We start from the raw sequence: 22,344 nt of genomic DNA, 5'->3' as shown, positions 1-22,344 counted from the left end.
TTTTTTTTTTTTTTTTGTAATTCTTTATTTAAACACTGCAAATACAAACCCAAAAAACTTACACAAGATAATGTACAGCCCATATTTTAGAACAACAAAGGACATTACCAGCGGCTTTTCCTTCACTGCTCTGCTTTTTGCTAAGAGCCTCCAGGTACTAGGAAACTATAGCCATCCTTTGTATCAAGTTCCCTTATCATTACATAGCCGACTAAAGATTTATGGATCATTATTCGATTAGTACTGGTCAGCCTTACTCTAAACATTGATTGTTACCAACTAAATTAGACTCGAGTACTACGTGCCAGGCCATATCCAACCACCAGCACAGAACATATGGGTCATCAGCAGTGCGTCGAAGTTAGGTGATTAAATCCTAAATTCAGTATCATATCTAAGGTAACTATACGTCCCATTTTGAACAGGACCGTCCTGTTTTTAGATCCCCTGTCCCATTGTCCCTACACACAGCTTCGGGACGCCGAAATGTTCCGTTTTCAGGGACAGCGTCCCGAAGCTGTGCAAGAGGACAATGGGACAGGGGATCACTTCCCCTCCCTCCCACCCCAAAGCCAGCCTCCCTCCTTCCTTCTCTCCAGTGCCTGATTCAACTCCCCCCCTCCTGGACCGCCACTGCTTGCCAGCCTACCTCTTCCCCTCCCTCCAGCACCGATTCAATCCCCTGCCCCCCCCCAGGTCGCTGCTTACCACCCACAAAAAGAAGGTTCAGGTGCCGGCCCACAAGCCCACAGCTGGAGGGAGGAAAGGAGGGAGGCTGGCAAGCAGCGGCGGCAGACTCAGGGAGGGTTGAATAGGGGGCTGGAGGGAGGCTGGCTTTGGCGTGGCAGGGAGGGAGAGAGGTAGGCTGGCTTTGGCGTGGCAGGGAGGGATGGAGAAAGGCAGGCAGGCTGGCTTCGGGGGAGGGGTGGGACAAAGGCTGGAAGGCAATGAGGGGGACATAGGAAGGAGGAAGGAAGGAGAGAAAGAGGCAGAGAAGGGGGGGTTGTAAGCAGAAGAAAGACTAGAGAGAGAAAGGCCTGGACCAAAGAGGAAAGACAGGAGGCAGATGCAGGATTATGGGAAGTGCAGACAGAGGGGGAGAGACCCTGAGGAAGAGCAGAGAGAGACAAGATCATAATAGAGGAGGGTGAGATAGATGACAGGAGCCTATGGGAGACTTTTACAGGTTATGAGACCTATTCCTGCATTTTGCTGAAGTTGCTTAAGTCACGGGCTTTTGCAAACTGGTTTCAGTTCAGATGCTGAGATGCTAATGTTTGGCATGTGAGTGTGTGGATTTCTTGCTGTGAAGTTTCTCAAGGACACAAACCAGTGCTGAAAAGACAATGAGCTATTTAACATTGCTGGAAAAAAATGCAAGTCAGCAAGACATTCCATCATCCGGGAACCTAAGAACTGATAAAGTGATGCCAAGCTAATGCGCTCAGGCACTGATGTACCCATGTGAAGAATGGAAACTTCAAGAAGAAGAAAGTTCTAGAAGCTATGCCTGTCCAGGACCCTAATTAATATTCCGGTATGGGCTTTCTGTGAAGACTCACTAAGGCACTTTCTCTACAATTTTATCTGTCCTTATTTTCACTCACAACTAGGAGAGGGTTAGATAGGCATTTGGTCTCTCCAATAAGAACATAAAAATTGCCATCTCCGGATCAGACCCTAGGTCCATCAAGTCCAGCGATCTGCACAAGTGGAGGCCCCCTAGGTGTACCTTGGCATAGTTTTAGTCCCCATATCACTCTATGCTTCTCATAAGGAGATGTGCATCTAGTTTACCCTTAAATCCTAGAACGGTGGATTCTGCAATTACTTCCTCTGGGAGAGCATTCCAGGTGTCCACCACTTGTTGCGTGAAGCAGAACTTCCTGATATTTGTCCTGGACTTGTCCCCCCTCAGCTTCAGTCTATGTCCTCTTGTCCGTGTCACACTGGACATTGTAAATAACTGCTTTCCCTGCTCCATTTTGTCGAATCCTTTCAGTATTTTGAAAGTCTCGATCATATCTCCTCGCAGTCTCCTTTTCTCAAGGGAGAACAATCCCAGTCTCTTAAGTTGTTCCTCATATTCCAAGTTCTCCATACCTTTTATTAGCTTTGTTGCTCTCCAGCAGTTTTATATCCTTCTTTAGGTATGGAAACCAATGTTGGACGCAGTATTCCAAGTGTGGTCTGACCATCACTCTATAAAGCAGCATTATTACTTTCTCTGATCTACTCGTGATTCCCTTCTTTATCATGCCTAGCATTCTATTTGAGTTCTTCGCCACCTCTGCGCATTGCGCCGATGGTTTCAGGGTCCTATCAATTAGTACACCCAGGTCTTTTTCCTGTTCGGTTTTTCTCAGAGTTGCACCTGACATACTATACTTGTGTTCCTTATTCTTTCTGCCTAAGTGCATCACTTTGTATTTTTCCACATTAAACTTCATCTGCCATTTATTTGCCCATTTCTACAACCGACTCAAGTCGCTCTGGAGTTCCTCACTGTCCTTCTGCGATTTGATTGCCCGGCATTGCTTTGTGTCATCTGCAAACTTGATGATCTCACTGGATGTTCCATCCTCTAGGTCATTGATGAAAATATTAAATAAGATGGGCCCAAGTACCGAGCCCTGGGGTACATCGCTAGTCACATTCTCCCAGTCTGAGAACTTCCCATTTATGCCCACTCTCTGCCTTCTGTTCTCCAGCCATTTGCCTATCCATCTTAGTATATCTCCTTCTATTTCATGACCTTGCAGTTTCCTGAGAAGTCTTACATGTGGAACCTTGTCGAACGCTTTCTGAAAATCCAAGTATATAATATCCACCGGTTCTCCATTATCAATTTGTCTGTTCACTGTCTCAAAAAACTGTAGTAGGTTCGTCAAACATGACTTCCCTTTCCTGAATCCATGCTGGCTGGCTCTCATCAGGTCGTGTGTGTCTAAGTGCTGGATTATGCTATCCTTGATCAGCGCCTCAACCATCTTCCCAGGGACTGACGTGAGACTCACAGGTCTATAGTTGCCTGGCACTCCTCTCGATCCTTTTTTAAATATCGGCGTAAAGTTCGCTTTCTTCCAGTCTGTCCTGTTTTGATTGACAGGTTGGCAAATTTTTGCAATAGTTCTCCGATTTCCACTTTCAGCTCTTTCAAGACTCTTGGATGAATTCCGTCTGGTCCAGGGGATTTGTCACTTTTGAGTCTGTCAATCTGGCGGTAAATCTGGTCCAAGTCCACGTCTACTGTGGTGAGGCTGTTCTCTGTTACTCCTTTGAACACTTTCACTGCTTCTGGGATTGTTGCGGTGTCCTCCTTCGTAAAGACAGATGCAAAGAAGGAATTTAGTCTGTCTGCAATTTGTTTGTCTTCCTTAATGTACCCTTTCCTTCCCTGGTCATCTAGCAGTCCCACCGCCTTTTTTGCGGGTTTTCTCCCTTTTACGTACCTAAAGATGGGCTTGAAGTTTTTGGCCTCATGCGCTATTTTCTCCTCATAGTCCTTTTTGGCATCCCTCACCGCCTTGTGACATTTCTTCTGATCATCTTTGTGTTTGTTCAAAGCTTCAGTTGTTTTCGTGCGTTTCCATGTTTTAAAGGAATCCTTTTCTTTTATGACTTCCTTCACCTCTTTAGTGAGCCACGACGGCTCTCTTTTGCCTTTAGTTTTCTTTGCTTTGGATATCTGCGGATAGAGGCTTTGTGCTTCCGTGATAGTATTTTTCAGTAGGAACCATGCCTGTTCTACCATTTTGACTTTGCCCATCTTTTTTTTTTTTCCAATTCTTTATTCATTTTTTCATCTTACATCAAGTACACAATATTACATAAATTGAATCATACACATCACTTGAAATTTTTTCTATTATCATCTTAAATACATAAATTATCTCCCTCCCCCACCCACCCTTCTCACAAATATTGTAATAAAAAATAATAATAATAATACATGTGTTATATTCATAAATATTGATTAAACCTTTGATATAACTATATGCCACCCCCCTTCCCATAAGTATAATTATACTTTCAGTGTAAAAAGGCGTCTTTTTCTTGATCCGTTGTTTCACCATGGCTCTCATGCTATTGTATCTTCCCCTTTTAAAGTTTAAAGTCGTGGTTGAGGTTTTGGTACCTTTCCCCTTCCTGACATCGAGTTTGAAGTTGATCATGTTGTGATCGCTCGTCCCCAGCGGGACCGTGACTTCTACTTCCTTTGCTGGTCCCGTAATGCCATTTAGGACCAAGTCCAAGGTGACGTTTCCTCTTGTCGACTCTCCCACCAATTGTTCCAGGAAGCAGTCCCCTAGCACTTCCAGGAACTTTGCCTCCTTGCCACAGTTAGAGGTTCCTAGGTTCCAGTCTATCCCCGGGAAATTGAAATCCCCCAAGATTACGACATTATCTGTCTTACATTCGTGTTTAATTTCCTCTATCATTTCCGAGTCTGTTTCCTCCCTCTGTCCTGGCGGTCGGTAGTAAAGGCCAATCTTTGTATCAGCACCGTTGTGTCTGGGAATCTTTATCCAGAGGGATTCCAGCTTCTCTTTCTTTTCTGTCATAGTCTCTCTTACAGATTCTATTCCTTCCCGAATATATAGGGCAATACCTCCACCTTTCTGCCCCATTCTATCTCTTCTGTACAGTTTGTATCCCTGTAGGTCTGTATCCCATTTGTTTTCATCATTCCACCAGGTTTCTGTTATGCCAATGATTTCCAGTTCGTCGGTTTTTGCTATTGCTTCTAATTCTCCCATTTTGTTTCTCAAACTTCTAGCGTTCATATACATACATTTGAGTTCCCTTTGTGTTACCTTCTTGGACTCTTCAAGCTTAGCAGTCTCCCCTGGTTCTTTCACGGTATCCTTTTCTGCTCCTGCATTGTCTCCCTTATTTGCTTTGTGGTCGTCCCCTCCTGTGTCTGAGTAGTTGTCCGTAGTTCCCTCTTCGGGACATCCTGTCGCCCAGACCATCTATTTTGTGGGTGTCCCACTCTCAAACTATCTTCTGGAAAGCCTTTTATCTAGTTCAAAATCCCTTCCCTCTTTCTCCCTAGTGGAATGGGCCTGACCACATTGGCCTGTAAAAGGGAAGAGAGATCCTTGATAAGCAATTCCTGATGCTGAGCGCAAAATCTTTACAATCTTGGTAGGCCATTTGGAGACATCCTTTTCAACTGTATACTGTAACTTGTCTAAACTCTCACTAGAACCCACTTGTCTGAGATTATAAGGGGCCATCTTGTGTGGAAAAAATTCTACTTCCCTCCTACCAGTAGGTCATCTGCAATAGTTACTAAGCATGAGGACATGTTCTGCTGGAGCCAGTCCAAAGCTCGCTCCTTGTTTTGACTACAGAGTCAGTTGGGATTTCTGGGTCCTCTGCTGACTTGTCGGACAGCAAAGTCCCTGAGTTACCTGGGAAGGGCAGGAAAGGGAAGAATACATACATCTGTGAGAATAGTAGAGCCTCCATTACCCCCATCAAAATACTTCCTAGCCAAGCTGGGAAGGGGCCTAGAGAAGCATGATTGCATCTTGTGACCAACAAGGTATGTTCCCTGCTTTGAATCCTCTTAAACCAACCAGAAAAGTTAAAGAAAAATCCAGGAAAGAAAGTTTCAGGATTTCCCAGGATCATAGTTGGGAAAATAATGACAACGACCACTGGGGGAGCCCAAGAGGCCCTTGGAACACTGCCAGGGCTGACAAAGCAGGGTGTCGCCCTAAGATATTTAAACCTCTTGCAGAGAACAGGCAAGGAAGCAAGCTAGGGAGGAATTTTAAGCCTTTTCTCCCTAAGGAGTCCCCTCAGCCAAGCAGGAGCAGCAAACCCATTCCGATGGAAGTGTTAGAGGCTGGTCAGGCTAAGGAGCCAAATTTTCCAGGAGAACAGCCCATGGAATATGAAGAAGGTTTGGCAGAGGTTGTGCCTGAGATTGCTGAAGCTATGCAGGTGGACTTGGCTTCCACCCTCAAACAGTGAGTGGAGTTTTGTTGGTGCTGGACTGTGTGGGGAACATTTTAGTTTGCAAGCTAGGGAGTGATTTTGGGGTGAGGTTTTGCTTATATCTTGGGAGGGAATTTTGAAAGTCAAGTTAAGGACTTTAATTTGCAAAACCTGTCACTCCCCTTTTTCCTGGCAGTGAGTGAAACTGGCCAGAGGCTTGAAGGAACTTTGGCACACTTGTGCTGTTAAATAAGTGCCTTGAACTGTTTTGGGTTTTTTTTTTTATTTTTGAAAACTGCCTGCTTGGGAAACAGTCAGCGTTTGTGCTGAAGAAGCTGTACTCTCTGACCCAGTTGAGAGTAAAAGACTTTGCTGAGATCAAACCACGGGGCTTTGTTATAAACTGTTATTGGTTTGTGTATTTTTCTACTGTTGGTGTTGCTACCAGTGGGAACATTCTGACAAGTTTAACAACTATTCTAAGTAATTATCTCACCTGTTTCCAGAAGGAAATAAAGGATATTGTTTTTCCATTGAGAAATAATTGTTTGTTTTTCTTTTCCTTTTTGATTCCTGTGTGGGAATCCGGTCCTACAGGGTGACTCCATTTTGGGTCACACGTCAATGTGCTATTTTGGGGTTACCACTGGAAGAGCTATTGAGCTTTGACTTGAGCTACAGTGGGCCACAATCTGAGTGCTTCTTGATAAGGTCCATGGCCTCCTGCACTACTGAGGCAACCCAGTGCTGATTACAGGATAAACCTGCTAGTCAATTTACAAAATGAAACCCATGGTTCAGACACATCTGAAGGGCACCAGAGAGACAAAAGAAGTGAGGTGGCTCCAGATGGCAACGGTAGCATACACAGATGACCACACTTGTGGGTTCTGTAAAATTTAAGAATTAGTCTTCCCTGCGGAGTGCCACAGGGTTCCACACTCTCCCCCTCACTTTTCAATATCTACATGGCTTCACTGGGAAATATGTTATCCGATTTAAAACTGAAATTGTACATATACGCGGATGATATAACAATTATTATTCCCATAACCTCAGTGATCCAAGAGACAGAACAATTCATCTCATCCATCCTTACCAAGGTAGAACATTGGACTATGCACTCCAAACTAAAACTGAATCCCGAAAAAAACCAAGATTTTCTTAGCAAGTCCCAATAACAAGATCGTGAACACCTCCCTGAAACTAAATGGATCAGACTACCCAATTAATCCCACAACCAAAATCCTTGGCGTCACCCTGGATCGAAGCCTGACATTTGAAGATCACACTAATGCTCAAATCAAAAAATGCTTTCTCACTCTATGGAAACTTTGTACTATTAAACAATACTTCGATTTCTTTTCCTTGTGACTGCTGGTTCAATCCCTGATCTTAAGTGCCTTAGACTACTGCAACATTATATACAGTACTTGGGATCTCTCAAGAAAACCATCAAACGACTGAGGGTCATCCAAAATGCTGCAGTCCGTCTCATTTATGGCCTCAAGAAATCAGACCATGTAAGTCCATATTACAAAAAACTACACTGGCTGCCTGTGGAAGCAAGGGTCATTTTTAAGTTTGCTTGCCTTTGCTTTAAAACCATGACAGGTTCATCCCCATCCTATCTGCCTCACCATTTCGAATTCCCAGGCACAACTAATACACACAGTACCTACTTGTTCACTTTCCATCCCTGAAGGGCTGCACCTACAAGAGATACCTCGATAGAACATTATCATTCCAAGCAGGCAAATGGTTAACCAACTTCATCTCCAACGCACTCTCGTACCAAACGTTTAGAAAGTCAATAAAAACTTAGCTCTTTAATAAATATCTCTGACCCCACTTCAACTTGATGTACTCCCAAAACACTTTCAGATAAACCTGACTAAACTTAGCATGCCAATGTAATTTCGAAAGTTCTCTGTAATGTCGCTGTCTGTATACAGTTTCTTCCCTTGTAAACTGCTTAGAACTGTTTGTGGTATGGCGGTTTATAAAAATAAAGTTATTATTATTATTATTATTACATCAGGCTCCATGAGAAGACATCGCCCATCAGCGAGGATTAATTAGTGTATCTTGCTGATCCTGAGAAAATTAAAACAAAACTGCCTGCTTTGGATATTGACCCTGGCAAACAAATTTGCACCTCTTTTGCCTGCAAGCACTGTCTTACAGCCAAAGCAATGCATTCGTTTTGAAAATGCAAAAATATGGACATTATCTCCGGCAACTCTCCAGACAACTTGGCTAACATTAGGCACATTGCAGGAAAACTGGCATCATTTTATCTGGATGGACGGTGGGGAAAGTTCAAAGAGACCATTCCTGCAAGTAAAACACAATTTGGCCCACTGAAATAAGAACATAAGAATTGCCACTGCTGGCTCACGCAGCGGCCCCAAGGTCAAGACCAGTGCCCCAAATGAGTCCAGTCTCACCAGTTTAGCATGAACTTGTCCAACTTTGTCTTGAAACCCTGAAGGGTGTTTTCCCCTATAACAGCCTCTGGAAGAGCGTTCCAGTTTTCTACCACTCTCTAGGTGAAGAAGAATTTCCTTGGGTTTGTACAGAATCTATCCCCTTTCAACTTTAAAGAGTGTCCTCTCGTTCTCCCTACCTTGGAGAGGGTGAACAACCTGTCTTTATCTACTTTGTCTTGAGTCCCTAGAGCAGTGTTTTTCAACCTTTTTTGGGCAAAGGCACACTTGTTTCATGAAAAAAATCACGAGGCACACCACCATTAGAAAATGTTAAAAAATTTAACTCTCTGCCTATATTGACTATATATAAAGTAATTCTCTTGAATAGGAATCAAATAAACACAAAGAAAGTATTTTATAATTACTTTATTACGAAATAAAAATTATAAAATACTTTATTCAGTGCGAAACCTGGGCCTGTTTGGCTGAACACAAAGCTGATATTCTGGCTGGAATCGAAGAAAGACACACACGTAGCTCTTCGTCAACAGCTCTCAGTCTCTCTCTGTATTTGGTTTTTATAGCATACAAAAATAGACAAATATACCCTCCATCCTTTTTATTAAACCACAATAGCAGTTTTTAGCGCAGGGAGCTGCGCTGAATGTTCAGCGCTGCTCTTGACGCTCATAGGCTCCCTGCGCTAAAAACCACTATTGCGGTTTAGTAAAAGGTGACCATATTGTAAAATATAGACAGCAGATATAAATTCAGAACTGTGCATAGTAAGTGAAGGGAAGTTTTCATCTCTGGGAATTTACCCAGTTAACTATTAAGTTATTTGGGCAAATTCCTTTGAAAACTGTGGTAATACTGCCTCCACTTTGCTAAATTTAAAATAAAATCATTTTTCCTACCTTGTCTGGTGATTTCTGGTTGCACTTTCTTCTTCTGACTGTGCATCCAATCTTTCTTCCCTTCTATCAGCCTGTATGCTTTCTCTCCTCCACACCTCATTCCCTCCCCCAACTTTTTCTTCCTCTCTCCCTGACCTTTCTTTCTTTCTTTTTCTCTTCTTTCCTTCTGTTTCCCTGCCTGCCCCCTTTCTTTCTTTCTCCCTGCCGTTCCCCAAGCCACTGCCACTGCCGCTGCCATCGGGGAACAGGACCCACCAATGGATAACAGGCCCCAAAGCCGACGCCGACGCATGCTCTCCCTGCTTCGGGCCAATCAGTCTTCCTCTCCCTGACGTCAATTCTGCAATCGGAGAGGAAGTTCCGCCCAGCCAGGCAGCGATTGGCTGGCCCGAACTTCCTCTCCAACTGCAGAATTGACGTCGGGGAGAAGAAGACTTATCAGCTCGATAGATTAGATCGCCAAGACAAAGTGAGTCCTGGGTGATCGACTCACTTTGCCTTGGCGAGCTACTGGCGCCCCTGCCTCGGGCCCCCTGTCAGCTCCGAGCCCGGCGGCCCTGCGGCACACCAGGCAACATCTCGCGGCACACTAGTGTGCCGCGGAACAGCGGTTGAAAAACACTGCCCTAGAGGGTGTTTTCCCCTATAACAGCCTCTGGAAGAGCGTTCCAGTTTTCTACCACTCTCTGGGTGAAGAAGAACTTCCTTATGTTCGTACGGAATCTATCCCCTTTCAACTTTAGAGAGTGTCCTCTCATTCTCCCTATCTTGGAGAGGGTGAACAGTCTGTCTTTCTCTACTAAGTCTATTCCCTTCAGTATTCTGAATGTTTCAATCATATCCCCTCACAGTCTCCTCTTTTCAAGGGAGAAGAGGCCCAGCCCTCAATGTCTGTGAAAGCTGTATTCCCCATGTATTCTCTGATGTTAGCATTCTGCATATATCTTGATTTATTTCTGAAGTACATTTTTAGTACTGACAAAGTGATACGTTTGAAAAGGGAAGTTTGTATCTGTAGCTTTTCATCCTTTGAGGGGTTATTTTTTTTTTGTAGTAGACATAGTTTAATGATTGCTTTTCTTCCAGACTCTATTGTATGGAAGGAACAGCCTATACTCAGAATTCCCAGATTGACTATAAACTGTTTTGCTTATACAGCCAGGTCTTGATGTACTAAGCATTTTTCTCCTTGATACAAAATGGGAAAAAAGCCTTTCATATTTCAACTCAGTCAGCACAGCATCGTTTAGCCTATGTATATGAGGTTTTTATCCATTTCTTAGCTACTATAAAAATGACCTAAAATAATACATTATTTAATTTCACTATAACTAAACCACCGAAAGATCTTAAAGATAACAGACTTTCCAGGTTCCCTTTACAGAAGGCAGGTGGGAAGACTCTCAGGCTGTCATTTATTTCAACAAGTCCTTCGGTGACAGAAATTCCACCTCCTCCTGGGTAATTTCTTCCAGTTCCACACAAGGCAAATGACTAAAGATCTACTTGCAAACGTGAAGGAAAGTGTCTCAGAGCACCAAAGTCTTTCACCTTTGATTATGGTGGTGATGGGTTTCTTTCATTAACCAGACCGTCACAATTTAACTACACTATCGTAGCTTATTCAGTAATTTCCTTAGTTCTTATTATGCTTTTTTTGGCAAATTGAATTTTTCACATGTATTTTTAATTTCTTCCTGTACCAAACTAACCTCACGTGAGACACTTATTCCGGTCTAGGATCATTCATCGTGGCAATTTGAAAACTGAATCTCGTACCATGAAACGAATCATAAACATTGTATAAGTCCCTCAGAAGGTTTAGCTGTTAGTTAGGTGCCATCGACTCGCTCTTGAGTCCTAGCGATGTATCTATGGGTAATCTAAATTCAGAGACACCCCCATCCTCATCGAGCTCAATTCCAAAACACCTCAAAACTACCATCTCTATCTAGCATCCCAAAACGTGCATCACTTCCGCTCGAGAGTTGAGGCAGTTAACTGGTCTTTTAGAAGTGGGCGTAAGGATTCAGCATTGGGGACGTGATGCCCTCCCAAACCACCCCAAAATTCTTACTTCCCCCTCTCCTCCCTGTCCACAATCCATCCGGCACCTCTCCCTCAAGCACCCCCACCCCCCAATCAAACTCACCCACAATACCGCAGCTTTCCTTCTCCAGTGCCCCGTCCCCTCTTGGAATGGGACGATTCATCACCGCCATTTCAGCGCAGTTGCGATGAAATGGCGACAACGAATCGTACCATTCCACTTATTTCCAACACTGAACCTCAGTTATTCCTGTTGTATTTAAATCTCTTCTTTTGGGGGGGCACTGGTGATGGAGAATATTGTAATTTAAGTGAGGGTGTGTCACATATTGCTCACAATCACACTCATTCCCATTGTTCGTAAATATAAATTATGTGGCTGACATGCAGTAAAATAGGTGAACTGACGCAAGTTGAAAACACGTGAGCAATAACGTTATCATGAATGCTTAAAACCAGTTGCACTTGCACTGTGTCAAATAGTTACTCAAGGGCAGCCCTATAATGAGGACAACCGAGGCGACGGCCTCAGGCGACACTGTTGAGGGACCAGCTAGCATACCTGCTGATCGGCTCTCTCTGCTGCATCCCTTCCACACTTCCTGGTATCTAATTCTTTCATCCTTCTCCCCCCAAATCAGCATTTTTCCCATCCTCCACCCACATCTACCTTTCCTTTGCTGTAAAAGTGGGCAGGCAGTGGTAGCGATTCACAGAGCTATCCTGCCCCCAGTTTCGTGTGTTTTCTCCACTGTGGCCCACCCTCTCTAACAACTTCCTGTTTCCGCTGGGGCGGGCCAGTGTGGAGAGAAGACGCCGGGACCAGGGGCAGGGTAGCTCTGTGAAACACTACCACCGCTCAGTAAATGAAAGGTAGATGTGGGCAGGCAGACAAGGGGGGAATGAGAAAAATGCCGTATGGGGGGAGAAGGGTAAAAGCATTAGATAATGGGAAGGGGTGCAGCAGAGAGAGCCAACCAGTAAAAGAATAAAGGGCAGAGCTCAATATAGACAGGGGCAACAGGTGGATTACATGACTTCTCCAGGGTCACAAGGAAAAGCGTGGGTCTGAACCTATAACCTCAGGGTGCTGAAGCTGTAGCTTTAACCACTGCACCACTTATTGTGTGGTCCAAATACTAGAGTAGGAAGGATACCCTATTGATAAAGTATATATGCAGATCTTTCTACTGAATATTATCCCTGCAACGGCGTAGGTTGTTTTACCAGTGGTCTGAGCCTTAGTGCTCCCTTTAGGAATCTGGCTATGTCTGGATAAGAAGCCAGGGGAGCTTTTGTGTTCACAAGTTCCGAAGCATCAGAGGCCCGCCACTTGGATCCTGAGTGACGCCACAGCAAGGCCTATGTCAAGACCTGCTTGGAAGAAGGCTAGTACCACCAAGGTTGAAGCACTAAACAACTCCTCCTTCTCTTTCATGCACCAGTGTTGAAACATCTCCCAAGCCTTAGTGTAAGTGGAGACCATCCTCAGAATCTTGGCTCTAAGGATAGTAGTAATGACTTCCTCTAAGTATCCTTTGCACTCCAATGCTGCATGCTCAAGAGCCATGCTGTAAGACCAAAGTGATCCGGATCTTCTATGACCACTGGGCCCTGAGATAGAAAAATCGGGTTATACCTTCCATCTGGAACTCTGGTCCTTCTGAAGATACCCTAGGTCTGCATACCAGCTCATTCTTTGGCCATGGCTGGACTAGGGCATCCAGGCCTCCGCTTCCAGGCTCAAATCTTTAACTGAAGAAATGGTCCAACTTCTTGTTCCTCAGCCATCAGATCAAAAGTTGGACAACCCCATCATTGAACAAAATACTGGAACGCTGTTGCAAATAACATTCATTCTCCCTGGTCTAAGGTCTGTCTGCTGAGGTAATCATGCACAGTGAAGATCACCTGAAAGTGTAGCTCTGCCCACCGGCATAATAAGTGGGCTTCCAGACTCAGCTGTGTACTCTTCGTGCCTCCTTGGCGTTTGACATACACCACCGTCGTAGCTTTGTCCTAGAACACTTGGACTGCCTATCTTTCCAAACTCTTCTCCAGCTTCTGGAAAACCAATCAAATGGCCTAAAGCTCCAATCTGTTGATAGACAACTTTCTCTGGGAGGCCATTGCAATGACTTCTCCAGCCGAACAAGCTGGCATTCATTGTGAGAATCGCCCATGAAGGTATTTTGAGGGGCATGTCCCATAATTACTGTGGACAAAGCCATCAACTCATATCGTGGCCAGATTCCTGAGTCCACAGGAGAATCCTTTGAAGGGAGTCCATTTGTGGGGACCACCAGAACATGACACAACCGCAGAAAAAGACCAGAATCTGCAGATGCTCAGATAAATGGTTTGACAACGAACTACTGCAACTGAAACAACAATGCAGACGTCTTGAAAGAGAATGGAGAAAAACCAACTGAAGACACACAAAATCAACCCGAAGAACACTGAACAAACAATACAAACAAAAGGTAAAAGAAAGGCATACTACACCAACCAGATAAGACATAGAAATCCAAGACATGAAAAAACTTTTCAAACTACTAAAGGAATTCACAGACAGCAAACCCTACCTGGCCACCAAAACTGCCCCTCCCCCCACAGCCAATCAATTGGCTGTCATGCCTCGCCAACATGTTAAAACAATTACAAACAGTCCAAAATACAGCCCTAAGACTAATATACTCTCTGAAAAAATACAACCACATTACCTCAGCTTTCCAAGACACACTCCCAGTATAAGCAGGCATACAACACAAATTCTACTGCACCCTAGTCAAAGCCCTAAATGGAAATGGACCAAGCAATCTGAACAACCGCCTGATCAGGAAAAACACTCCCAAAAGAAATTCAACAGACTCCTACCCTACCAAGCAGCCTCCGAAGATCCTGAATGGAGCCAACTGGTCAGAACATCAACCTCTTACATGCACTTCAGAAAGCTCCTCAAAATGTTCCTCTTCCCCAAACAGGATGACCCACCTTCAATTTTCCATGAAAAGACTCCCGACCCATTGACTCACTATTCCACGTTGATGCTCTAAGACTATGAACATCCTTGCCTATTTATTTATCTCCCTCCTTACAAAACCCTTCTTAACCTCCCTCTATGCAATCTCTACAATTTTCAGTCCTCTCTCAATTGCTATAGTTTGCCGATTTTCCTCAGCCATTTTTCCTATAAACTGCCTCAAAACAAGAGGCTTTTGCGATTTATGTTATGTTATGTTGTTATCATCTAGCAAGAATAATCCTTCAAGTCAATATTACCTTCCGGTCTGCCAAGCAACATATAATAATCCTAATATTACCACTCCAGACTGGCTAGGATTACAAAGATATTTAAAAACAAAAGATATTTAAGGATAAATATTGTGAGGCTGGTATATCAAATGATGTGAGAAAATAAATTTAAAGGGAGATAACTGGTTGGAAAGGCTCCTACCTGATTATTTCCTGTTATTTATTTCTCCCAGGAGAGCTCAGAATGGTTTACATAAATTTATTCAGGTACTCAAGCATTTTCCCTATCTGTCCCAGGGCGCTCACGATGCTTCTAATGTACCTGGGGATTAAATGACTTGCACCAGGGTCACAAGGAGCAGTGTGGGTTTGAACCCACAACCCCAGGGTGCTGAGGCTGTAGCTTTAACCACTGCACCACTCTAGAAATCAAAATGTAGTAAAAGTGGCAAACTTATTTTTAGAGAAATAATTCAGTTACTGTAAAGGACACTTAGGCATACACTCAGAATGTGTGAAGTCTGACCAAGAGCCAAAGCTCCTATAGCCGAACCCACCGTCCCATCACTGTGTATGGCTATTAAGTGTTGAAAATATGATGTTCTTCTGAAATATCTGACTGAATTTTTCAATGGCAGGAAGGATAAAGAAATCCTACTTGACTTAAATTTGTTAGGAGGTCCCGACACGGGCCATGTTTCGTGGTCTTTTTCAAGGAACCCAGAGGGAAAAAATTCCAATGCCAAAGAAAAGCAGGGTGATGTAGACAGGAAGATAACTCTAAAAAATAAGGAGAGATAACAAAGCTTTAGAATAATGGCTGTGTATGAGAGAGAACAGTAAAGACTGCACAGGGAGGGTACTTGCCATAAATTTAAGAAACAGCTTCGTGGCGTGATGCCAAAGTTTCTTAAATTTATGAATTATCACCCTGCTTTTCTTTGGCATTGGAATTTTTTCCCTCTGGGTTCCTTGAAAAAGACCACGAAACATGGCCCATGTCGGGACCTCCTAACAAATTTAAGTCAAGTAGGATTTCTTTATCCTTCCTGCCATTGAAAAATTCAGTCAGATATTTCAGAAGAACACCTTATTTTTTTTAATTCTTTATTCATTTTAAATTCATCATCAAGTGTAACCAATTATATCAGTATATAACAACATGTATCACTTGAAATTCTTACACAAACAATCATAAAATATAAAAATTATCCCCCTCCCACCCATTTATCTTCAAGTACTACAAATAAACATAATTCAAATAAAAAACAAAACTTATTTAAAACAATCAAATTTTCTCCCCCAACCCCCCCCCAATAAAAAAAATATATATCTACCAAAAGGAAAATGATGTTCACTCATTACAATAACTTTCTAATGGCCCCCAGATCTTCTTAAAATGATCATAATTACCTTTCTGCAAAGCAATTGCTTTTTCCATTTTATAAATATGACAAAGTGAATTCCACCAAAACGAATAACTAAGATTAGAATAATTTTTTCCAATTACTAGTAATATGTTGGATTGCAACCCCTGTCATTATTAGTAAAAGTTTGTTATTATGGGATGAAATTTGACTTTTACTCCTCATAGACATACCAAACAGAATAGTATCATGGTTTTCTAAAAGACAATTTACTTGAGAACACCTTCTTTTCAACACTTAATAGCCATACACAGTGATGGGACGGTGGGTTCGGCTATAGGAGCTTTGGCTCTTGGTCGGACTACACACATTCTGAGTGTTTGCCTATGTGTCCTTTACAGTAACTGAATATTTTTCTAAAACTCAGTTTGTGACCTTTCTTCTGAGTTACATATATTTCGCTTTGACTTCTCAGCCTTGAAAATTTTGTTTGTACAATCATCCTCACCTCTCCTATTTTTGTTGTCGTAAAAGTGAGCCAAGTCTAGGACAGTCAAGCCACTGTGACATCATTGATGAGGTTGACTCTTATTGGTGGAATGAGGTATTGTGACATCACAATACCAGATCAGAGGCTAAAACTCTTCACACTATTTATTCATTCAATTTTCTATACTGTTCTCCCAGAGGAGCTCAGAATGATTTACATGAATTTACTCAAGCATTTTTCCCTATCTGTCCTGGTGGGCTCACACTATCTAATGTACCTGGGGTAATGGGGGGATTAAGTGACTTTCCCAGGGACACAAGGAGCAGTGTGGATTTGAACCCACAACCTCAGAGTGCTGAGGCTGTGGCTTTAACCACTATGCCACACTCTCCCCCTGTTCATCAGGTTGTAGCCAGATTTTAGCAGCATATAACTGAAAAGCTGGGAAGTCTGTCACTATCCAGTTAGAAAGTGGTCTGAGTCAGGGTGGAGCTGGGATTTACCCAGTTAGCTGCAATTTTCAGTCCACAGCCAGGTAGGTCTTCAAGTTAATAAACAAATGGGAAAAGAAGGGAAGGGAAAGGAACTTGATATACCGCCTTTTTGTGGTTACAATCAAAGCAGTCTACATCTAATATAATAAAGCCCTAAGCCATGCATGCGCATTCCCATCTGCGTGCTCCCGTTTTCCGTGCACTATAGGGCACCACAGGTAGGAGTGCGCATGCACACGAATCTCTCTCTCTTTCTCTCTTCCCCCGAGGCGGATGTCGGCCGTGGCAGCTGTCAGCAGCTGCAGACTGCGGCGGCTGTAGGCCAATGTGGCTGTCAGCGGCTGCAGACCGTGGCGGCTGTCGGCTTCTGGCGACTGCAGGCTGCGGCGGGCGAGCACGAAGCCACCAGCAGCAGGTGGCGGTCAGCCCAAGAAACCCCTGACCTACAGGCCAGGGCGAAAAGACGCCTATGGGGAGTTTTATTGGATAGACAGTCAGTAAAAGTAGGAAGGAGATAGGAAGAAAGACACAGGGACAGGGGTAGGGAGAGAGACAGAAAGACAGACAGACAAAGGGGGCCAGGGAGGGAGAGAGACAGAAAGAAAGACAGCAGGAGGAAGAGAGACAGAAAGAAAAAGACAGGGGTAGGGAGAGAAACAGAAAGAAAGTCAGACATATATTCTAGCACCAGCGGGAGGAAGGGAGACAGAAAGAAAAGAAGAAAGACACAGGGACAGGGAGAGACACAGAAAGACAGACAGACAAAGGGGGCCAGGGAAAGAGACAGACAGAAAGAAAGCGGGAGAGAGAGACACACAGAAATAAAGACAGACAGACATATATTCTAGCACCCGTTAATGTAACGGGCTAAAATACTAGTATTATATACAAGTACTGTCAAACCTTGGATAGCGAGTAACTTGGTGTGCGAGTGGTTTGCAAGACGAGCAAAACATTTTAGTACATTTTAACTCGATGAAACGAGCGTTGTCTTGCAGTACGAGCACTTATCTCACGTCACATCATCAGAACCCACAGTTGAAGCACGCACATCTTACGTTGAGCACGGCTGCACATATTAAACGTGTCACGTCCAATTTACCCACAGTTCAAGCATGGACGACATACGCACATCTTACGCCGAGCGCAGCTGAACGGAACAAAAGCTCAAGCGTTCACAGCATACAGTATTTTGTATATCCGCTTAGAACCGCAAGGCACAAGCGGAATAGAAATCTGTAATGTAATGTAATGTACTACAGTTTTGGGGTTGTGGAACGAATCGTCTGAGTTTCCATTATTTCCTATGGGGAAATTTGCTTTGATATACGACTGCTTTGGTTTACAAGCACACTTCCGGAACGAATTATGCTCGCAAACCAAGGTTTTCCTGTGAATTGACTTGTTCAGAGTCACAAGGAGCTGCAGTGGGAATAAAAAAAAAAACTGTCCTAGCTTTATCCAAGCTGTTATCCAGGTACCAGCCTGATTACTGGCCAGCACTAGGATCATTTTGGCAGCCGCCGATGACCCAAACATTCAATGCCAGTGACCGAATTAGGTCTAGCTTTAAATTCCAGAGAAAGGAAAATGGTAAAACCAGAAGACATAATTTGAGGTTGAGGGGTGGTAGATTCAGGGGCAATGTTAGGAAATTCTACTTTACGGAGAGGGTAGTGGATGCCTGGAATGCGCTCCCGAGAGAGGTGGTGGAGAGTAAAACTGTGACTGAGTTCAAAGAAGCGTGGGATGAACACAGAAGATTTAGAATCACAAAATAATATTAAATATTGAACTAGGCCAGTTACTGAGCAGACTTGCATGGTCTGTGTCTGTATATGGCCGTTTGGTGGAGGATGGGCTGGGGAGGGCTTCAATGGCTGGGAGGGTGTAGATGGGCTGGAGTCTGTTTTGACAGAGATTTCGGCAGTTGGAACCCAAGCATAGTACCGGGTAAAGCTTTGGATTCTCGCCCAGAAATAGCTAAGAAGAAAAAATTAAAATTGAATCAGGTTGGGCAGACTGGATGGATCATTCGGGTCTTTATCTGCCGTCATCTACTATGTTACTATGTTCTTCTGACCACCATGGGCTCAATACTGAGCCTCTTGCGTTTTGATTACTAGGCTTGTGTATCACGTGATGCTTTTCAATGTCTACAGTATACAGCCTGGAAGTGAGACAGGACTTACCTGTTGGATCTGTACAGGTCAACCCAAAATCTGAATAGTTGGAGAAGTCAAATTCCACTCTGGCAAGTACAAGACTGTTGTTTTGAATAATGAATGGAATCTGCTGCCTTGAATTAACAGGAACAATAGGGAAATAGAAGTATCTCTGCAATTTAAAAGAAAAAGTAAAACTATGTAATATGAACATTTCTGTGTCAATCTAATTTCTTGTATGTGATCTATATGGCCAAGAGATAACCTTCACTGTTCTATCGGCCTTTTTAATCCATCCTTGTAGAAGAATGCAGGGAAGCATCAAACAGACCGTTTGCAGCACTTAAAACATTTTAAAAATTTAGTGGTATAAATTGTACCCAGAATGCCCCAACCCCACCTAAGAGCCCTTTTTAATATTTTTGCTTGAAGGCCCTTCGTATCAAATTCTGTCACTAAAGAGCTTCACTTATTTAGAGATCTTTTTACTAAAAAATGGTAGTACCATGTTTCCCTGAAAATAAGACAGTATAGGTCTTATTTTTTTATGTACAATGATCATCTCTCCCTTCCTCTCCTCCACCCCAATTCTTCCCTCTTTCCTTTCTCTCCCCCACATGTGGAGCATCTTTCCTCCCCTCTCACCCATCCCTTTGTGCCTTCCCTCTCCAGCATCGTTCTATCCTTCCCTCCCTCCCTCCCATCTCTCTTGCAGCAGAACCCTTGCCCAGCTTCTATTCCTCCCTTCCGTGCAGCTGCAGCAGAACCCTTGAGCAGCCCCACCCTCCCACCAAACCCCCGCTGACCCATCCCATCCTTCCATCTCTCCCTCCCATTCGAATCCCGCTGACCGCAAGACCTAAAAAACCTATAAACCTCCCTCCACAGAGCAGCGTCGGCAGCACTCTAAACAGGCTGCTTCGCGGCCTCTCCCACCGGGGCCTTACGTGCACCACGTGTAGCAGAGGGCATGCCCCGGCGGGAGAAGGCCACAAAGCAGCCTGTTTACAGTGTTGCTGACGCTACTTTGTGGAGGGAGGTATGTAGGTCTAGCGGGGTTCGGATGAGAGGGAGAGATGGAAAGATAGGAGAGTCAGCGGAGATTCGGCTGCATGGATGGGGCAGGGGAAGCGCTGCTGCCGGCAAATCCAGGGACTACGGCTTATTTGGGGGGAAATAAAGTATTTAGGGCTTTAAAAAGTTTTTTGCTGTTCCCACACTAATTTTTCTATTAGCGCATGGAACTTCCAAAAATATTTCTGTAGGAGCATTTACTGCCTCCTATCTAGGAGGCCCTAAATCAGATCTCTTGAAGGTCTCCTCAACTTCAGAAAAGCTATAAAAACTTACCTCTTCATCTGACCCCCCTGCACTGCCATGGACTACAAAGAATTGTATATTGGTAACCGAATCAGTCTGTGTCACGTAAGGATAACTACTCCTAATATGTGCCAACTAGGATGAAAACTTGCATTGTAATTTTGTACAGATATTATGTATGTTTAACCCGTAACCTGTTCTATGCTCTTTGGGGACAACGGGATAAAAATCAAATTAAATAAATGCTCTTGCATTATGTCTGCATTATCCAATTAGCATGAACCCATGACATGCCCCCTTCCAAATATATTGCAAAAAAAAAAAAAAGTGTGATTAGTGTGTGCAAGCTAGCAAATCATTTCACACACTAAACACACATTTGAACTTAATGCCCTTTAATAAAACAACACAAATTACACATTACCAGATAGCAATTACATTTCATTACAATACCAATCAAACAGACTGACTAAGCTGCTGGAGACTGAGAACAGACTGTAGATGGGACTGCAGTGCACAGCCCAAAAGTCAATGTGTTCTCTGTCTCCACCTGCTGGCAGAGGAGCGTAAACCCATCCATTCGTGCCGGACTGGAGAGACGATAAAGAATAGGTTACATTTTTGCACTTGGCGTGCAAACATCCAGGAGAACGGTATAGTATAGAAGGCGATGTACTTCTGTGTATGAAAGACGAGTGGGGCTTGTGGGTGATTGTGTCTGATGATCTCAGAGTGGCAAAACAGGTAGAAAAAATAACAACCAAAGCCAGGAAGGAGAGGAATGATCAATAGGAAACGATAAGTGGACAGTGCCATTGTATAGGTCTCTGGTGAGGTGTGAGGCCCCATGTGCAATTCTGAAGACAGCACCTTCAAAAAGATATAAATAGGATGGAGTCAGTTCAGAGAGCTGCCATAAAATTGGTTAGTGAACACAAGAATTGCCATATTGGGACAGACCAATGGTTCATCAAGCCCAGTATCCAGTTTCCAACAATGGCCAACCCAGGTCACAAATACCTAGCTAAATCCCAAGTAGTAAAGCAGATTTTATGCTGCTTATTCTAGGAATAAACAGTGGATTTCCCCAACCCACCTCAATGATGGCCTAAGGACTTCTCTTTTAGGAAATTATCCAAATCTTTTTTAAATTCCGCTAAGCTAAATGATTTCACCACATTCTCTGGTAATACATTCTAGAGTTTAGTTACACATTGTGTGAAGAAATATTTCTCCAGTCTGTTTTAAATCTACTACTTAGTAGCTTCATCATATGTCCCCTAGTCCTAGTATGTTTGGAAAGAGTAAACAAGTGATTCACATCGACCCTTTCTACTCCACTCAGTATTTTATAGACCTCTTAGCCACTTTAGACTTTTCTCATAGGGAAATCGCCCCATCCCTTTAATCATTTTCGTTACCCTTCTCTGTACCTTTTCTAATTCCGCTACATCTTTTTTGAGATATGGCAACCAGAATTGCACACAGTATGGGGACAGATTTAGAAAGATGGGAGAAAGGGAATATGATACAGATATTTAAATATCTCCATGGCATTAAATGAACAGGAGGTGAGTCTTTTAAATGAATAATAATAATAATAACTTTATTTTTGTATACCGCAATACCACAATCAGTTCAGAAGAAGAGACTGTACACAGATAGCAATGTTACAAAAAAAAAAAAAAAGAAAGAAAATACTTTCAATTACATTAGTAAGCCGAGAGTAGTTAGGTATGTCCGGAAGTATTTTAGAGATACAGCAAGTATTTCAGAGATAAAAACAGGCAGGAAGGTCTTGGAGAATGAGATGTACAGTTTCTGCATCTATGAGACAAACTTGGTTCTTTTTGTTACATAGAGCTTTTTGGACCCCTGTTCGATTACAAAAGTTAGATAGCTC

At 43.3% G+C, this 22,344-nt stretch overlaps 1 protein-coding gene across 2 annotated transcripts in view; it reads right to left on the bottom strand.

The window, feature by feature from the left end:
* Nucleotides 1–22,344, bottom strand: part of CFAP47 (cilia and flagella associated protein 47) — a 1,062,207-nt gene that overhangs the window by 817,815 nt on the left and 222,048 nt on the right. For both annotated transcript variants that reach the window (XM_033947561.1, XM_033947559.1), the window contains exon 20: nucleotides 19,149–19,293. In XM_033947561.1, the coding sequence (XP_033803452.1) occupies nucleotides 19,149–19,293 (145 nt within the window). The remainder of the gene's footprint in view (nucleotides 1–19,148; nucleotides 19,294–22,344) is intronic.

The sequence above is a fragment of the Geotrypetes seraphini genome, chromosome 6 (genome assembly GCF_902459505.1).
Source record: "Geotrypetes seraphini chromosome 6, aGeoSer1.1, whole genome shotgun sequence".
NCBI lineage: Eukaryota > Metazoa > Chordata > Amphibia > Gymnophiona > Dermophiidae > Geotrypetes > Geotrypetes seraphini.
This window is presented reverse-complemented; position numbering and strand designations above follow the sequence as displayed.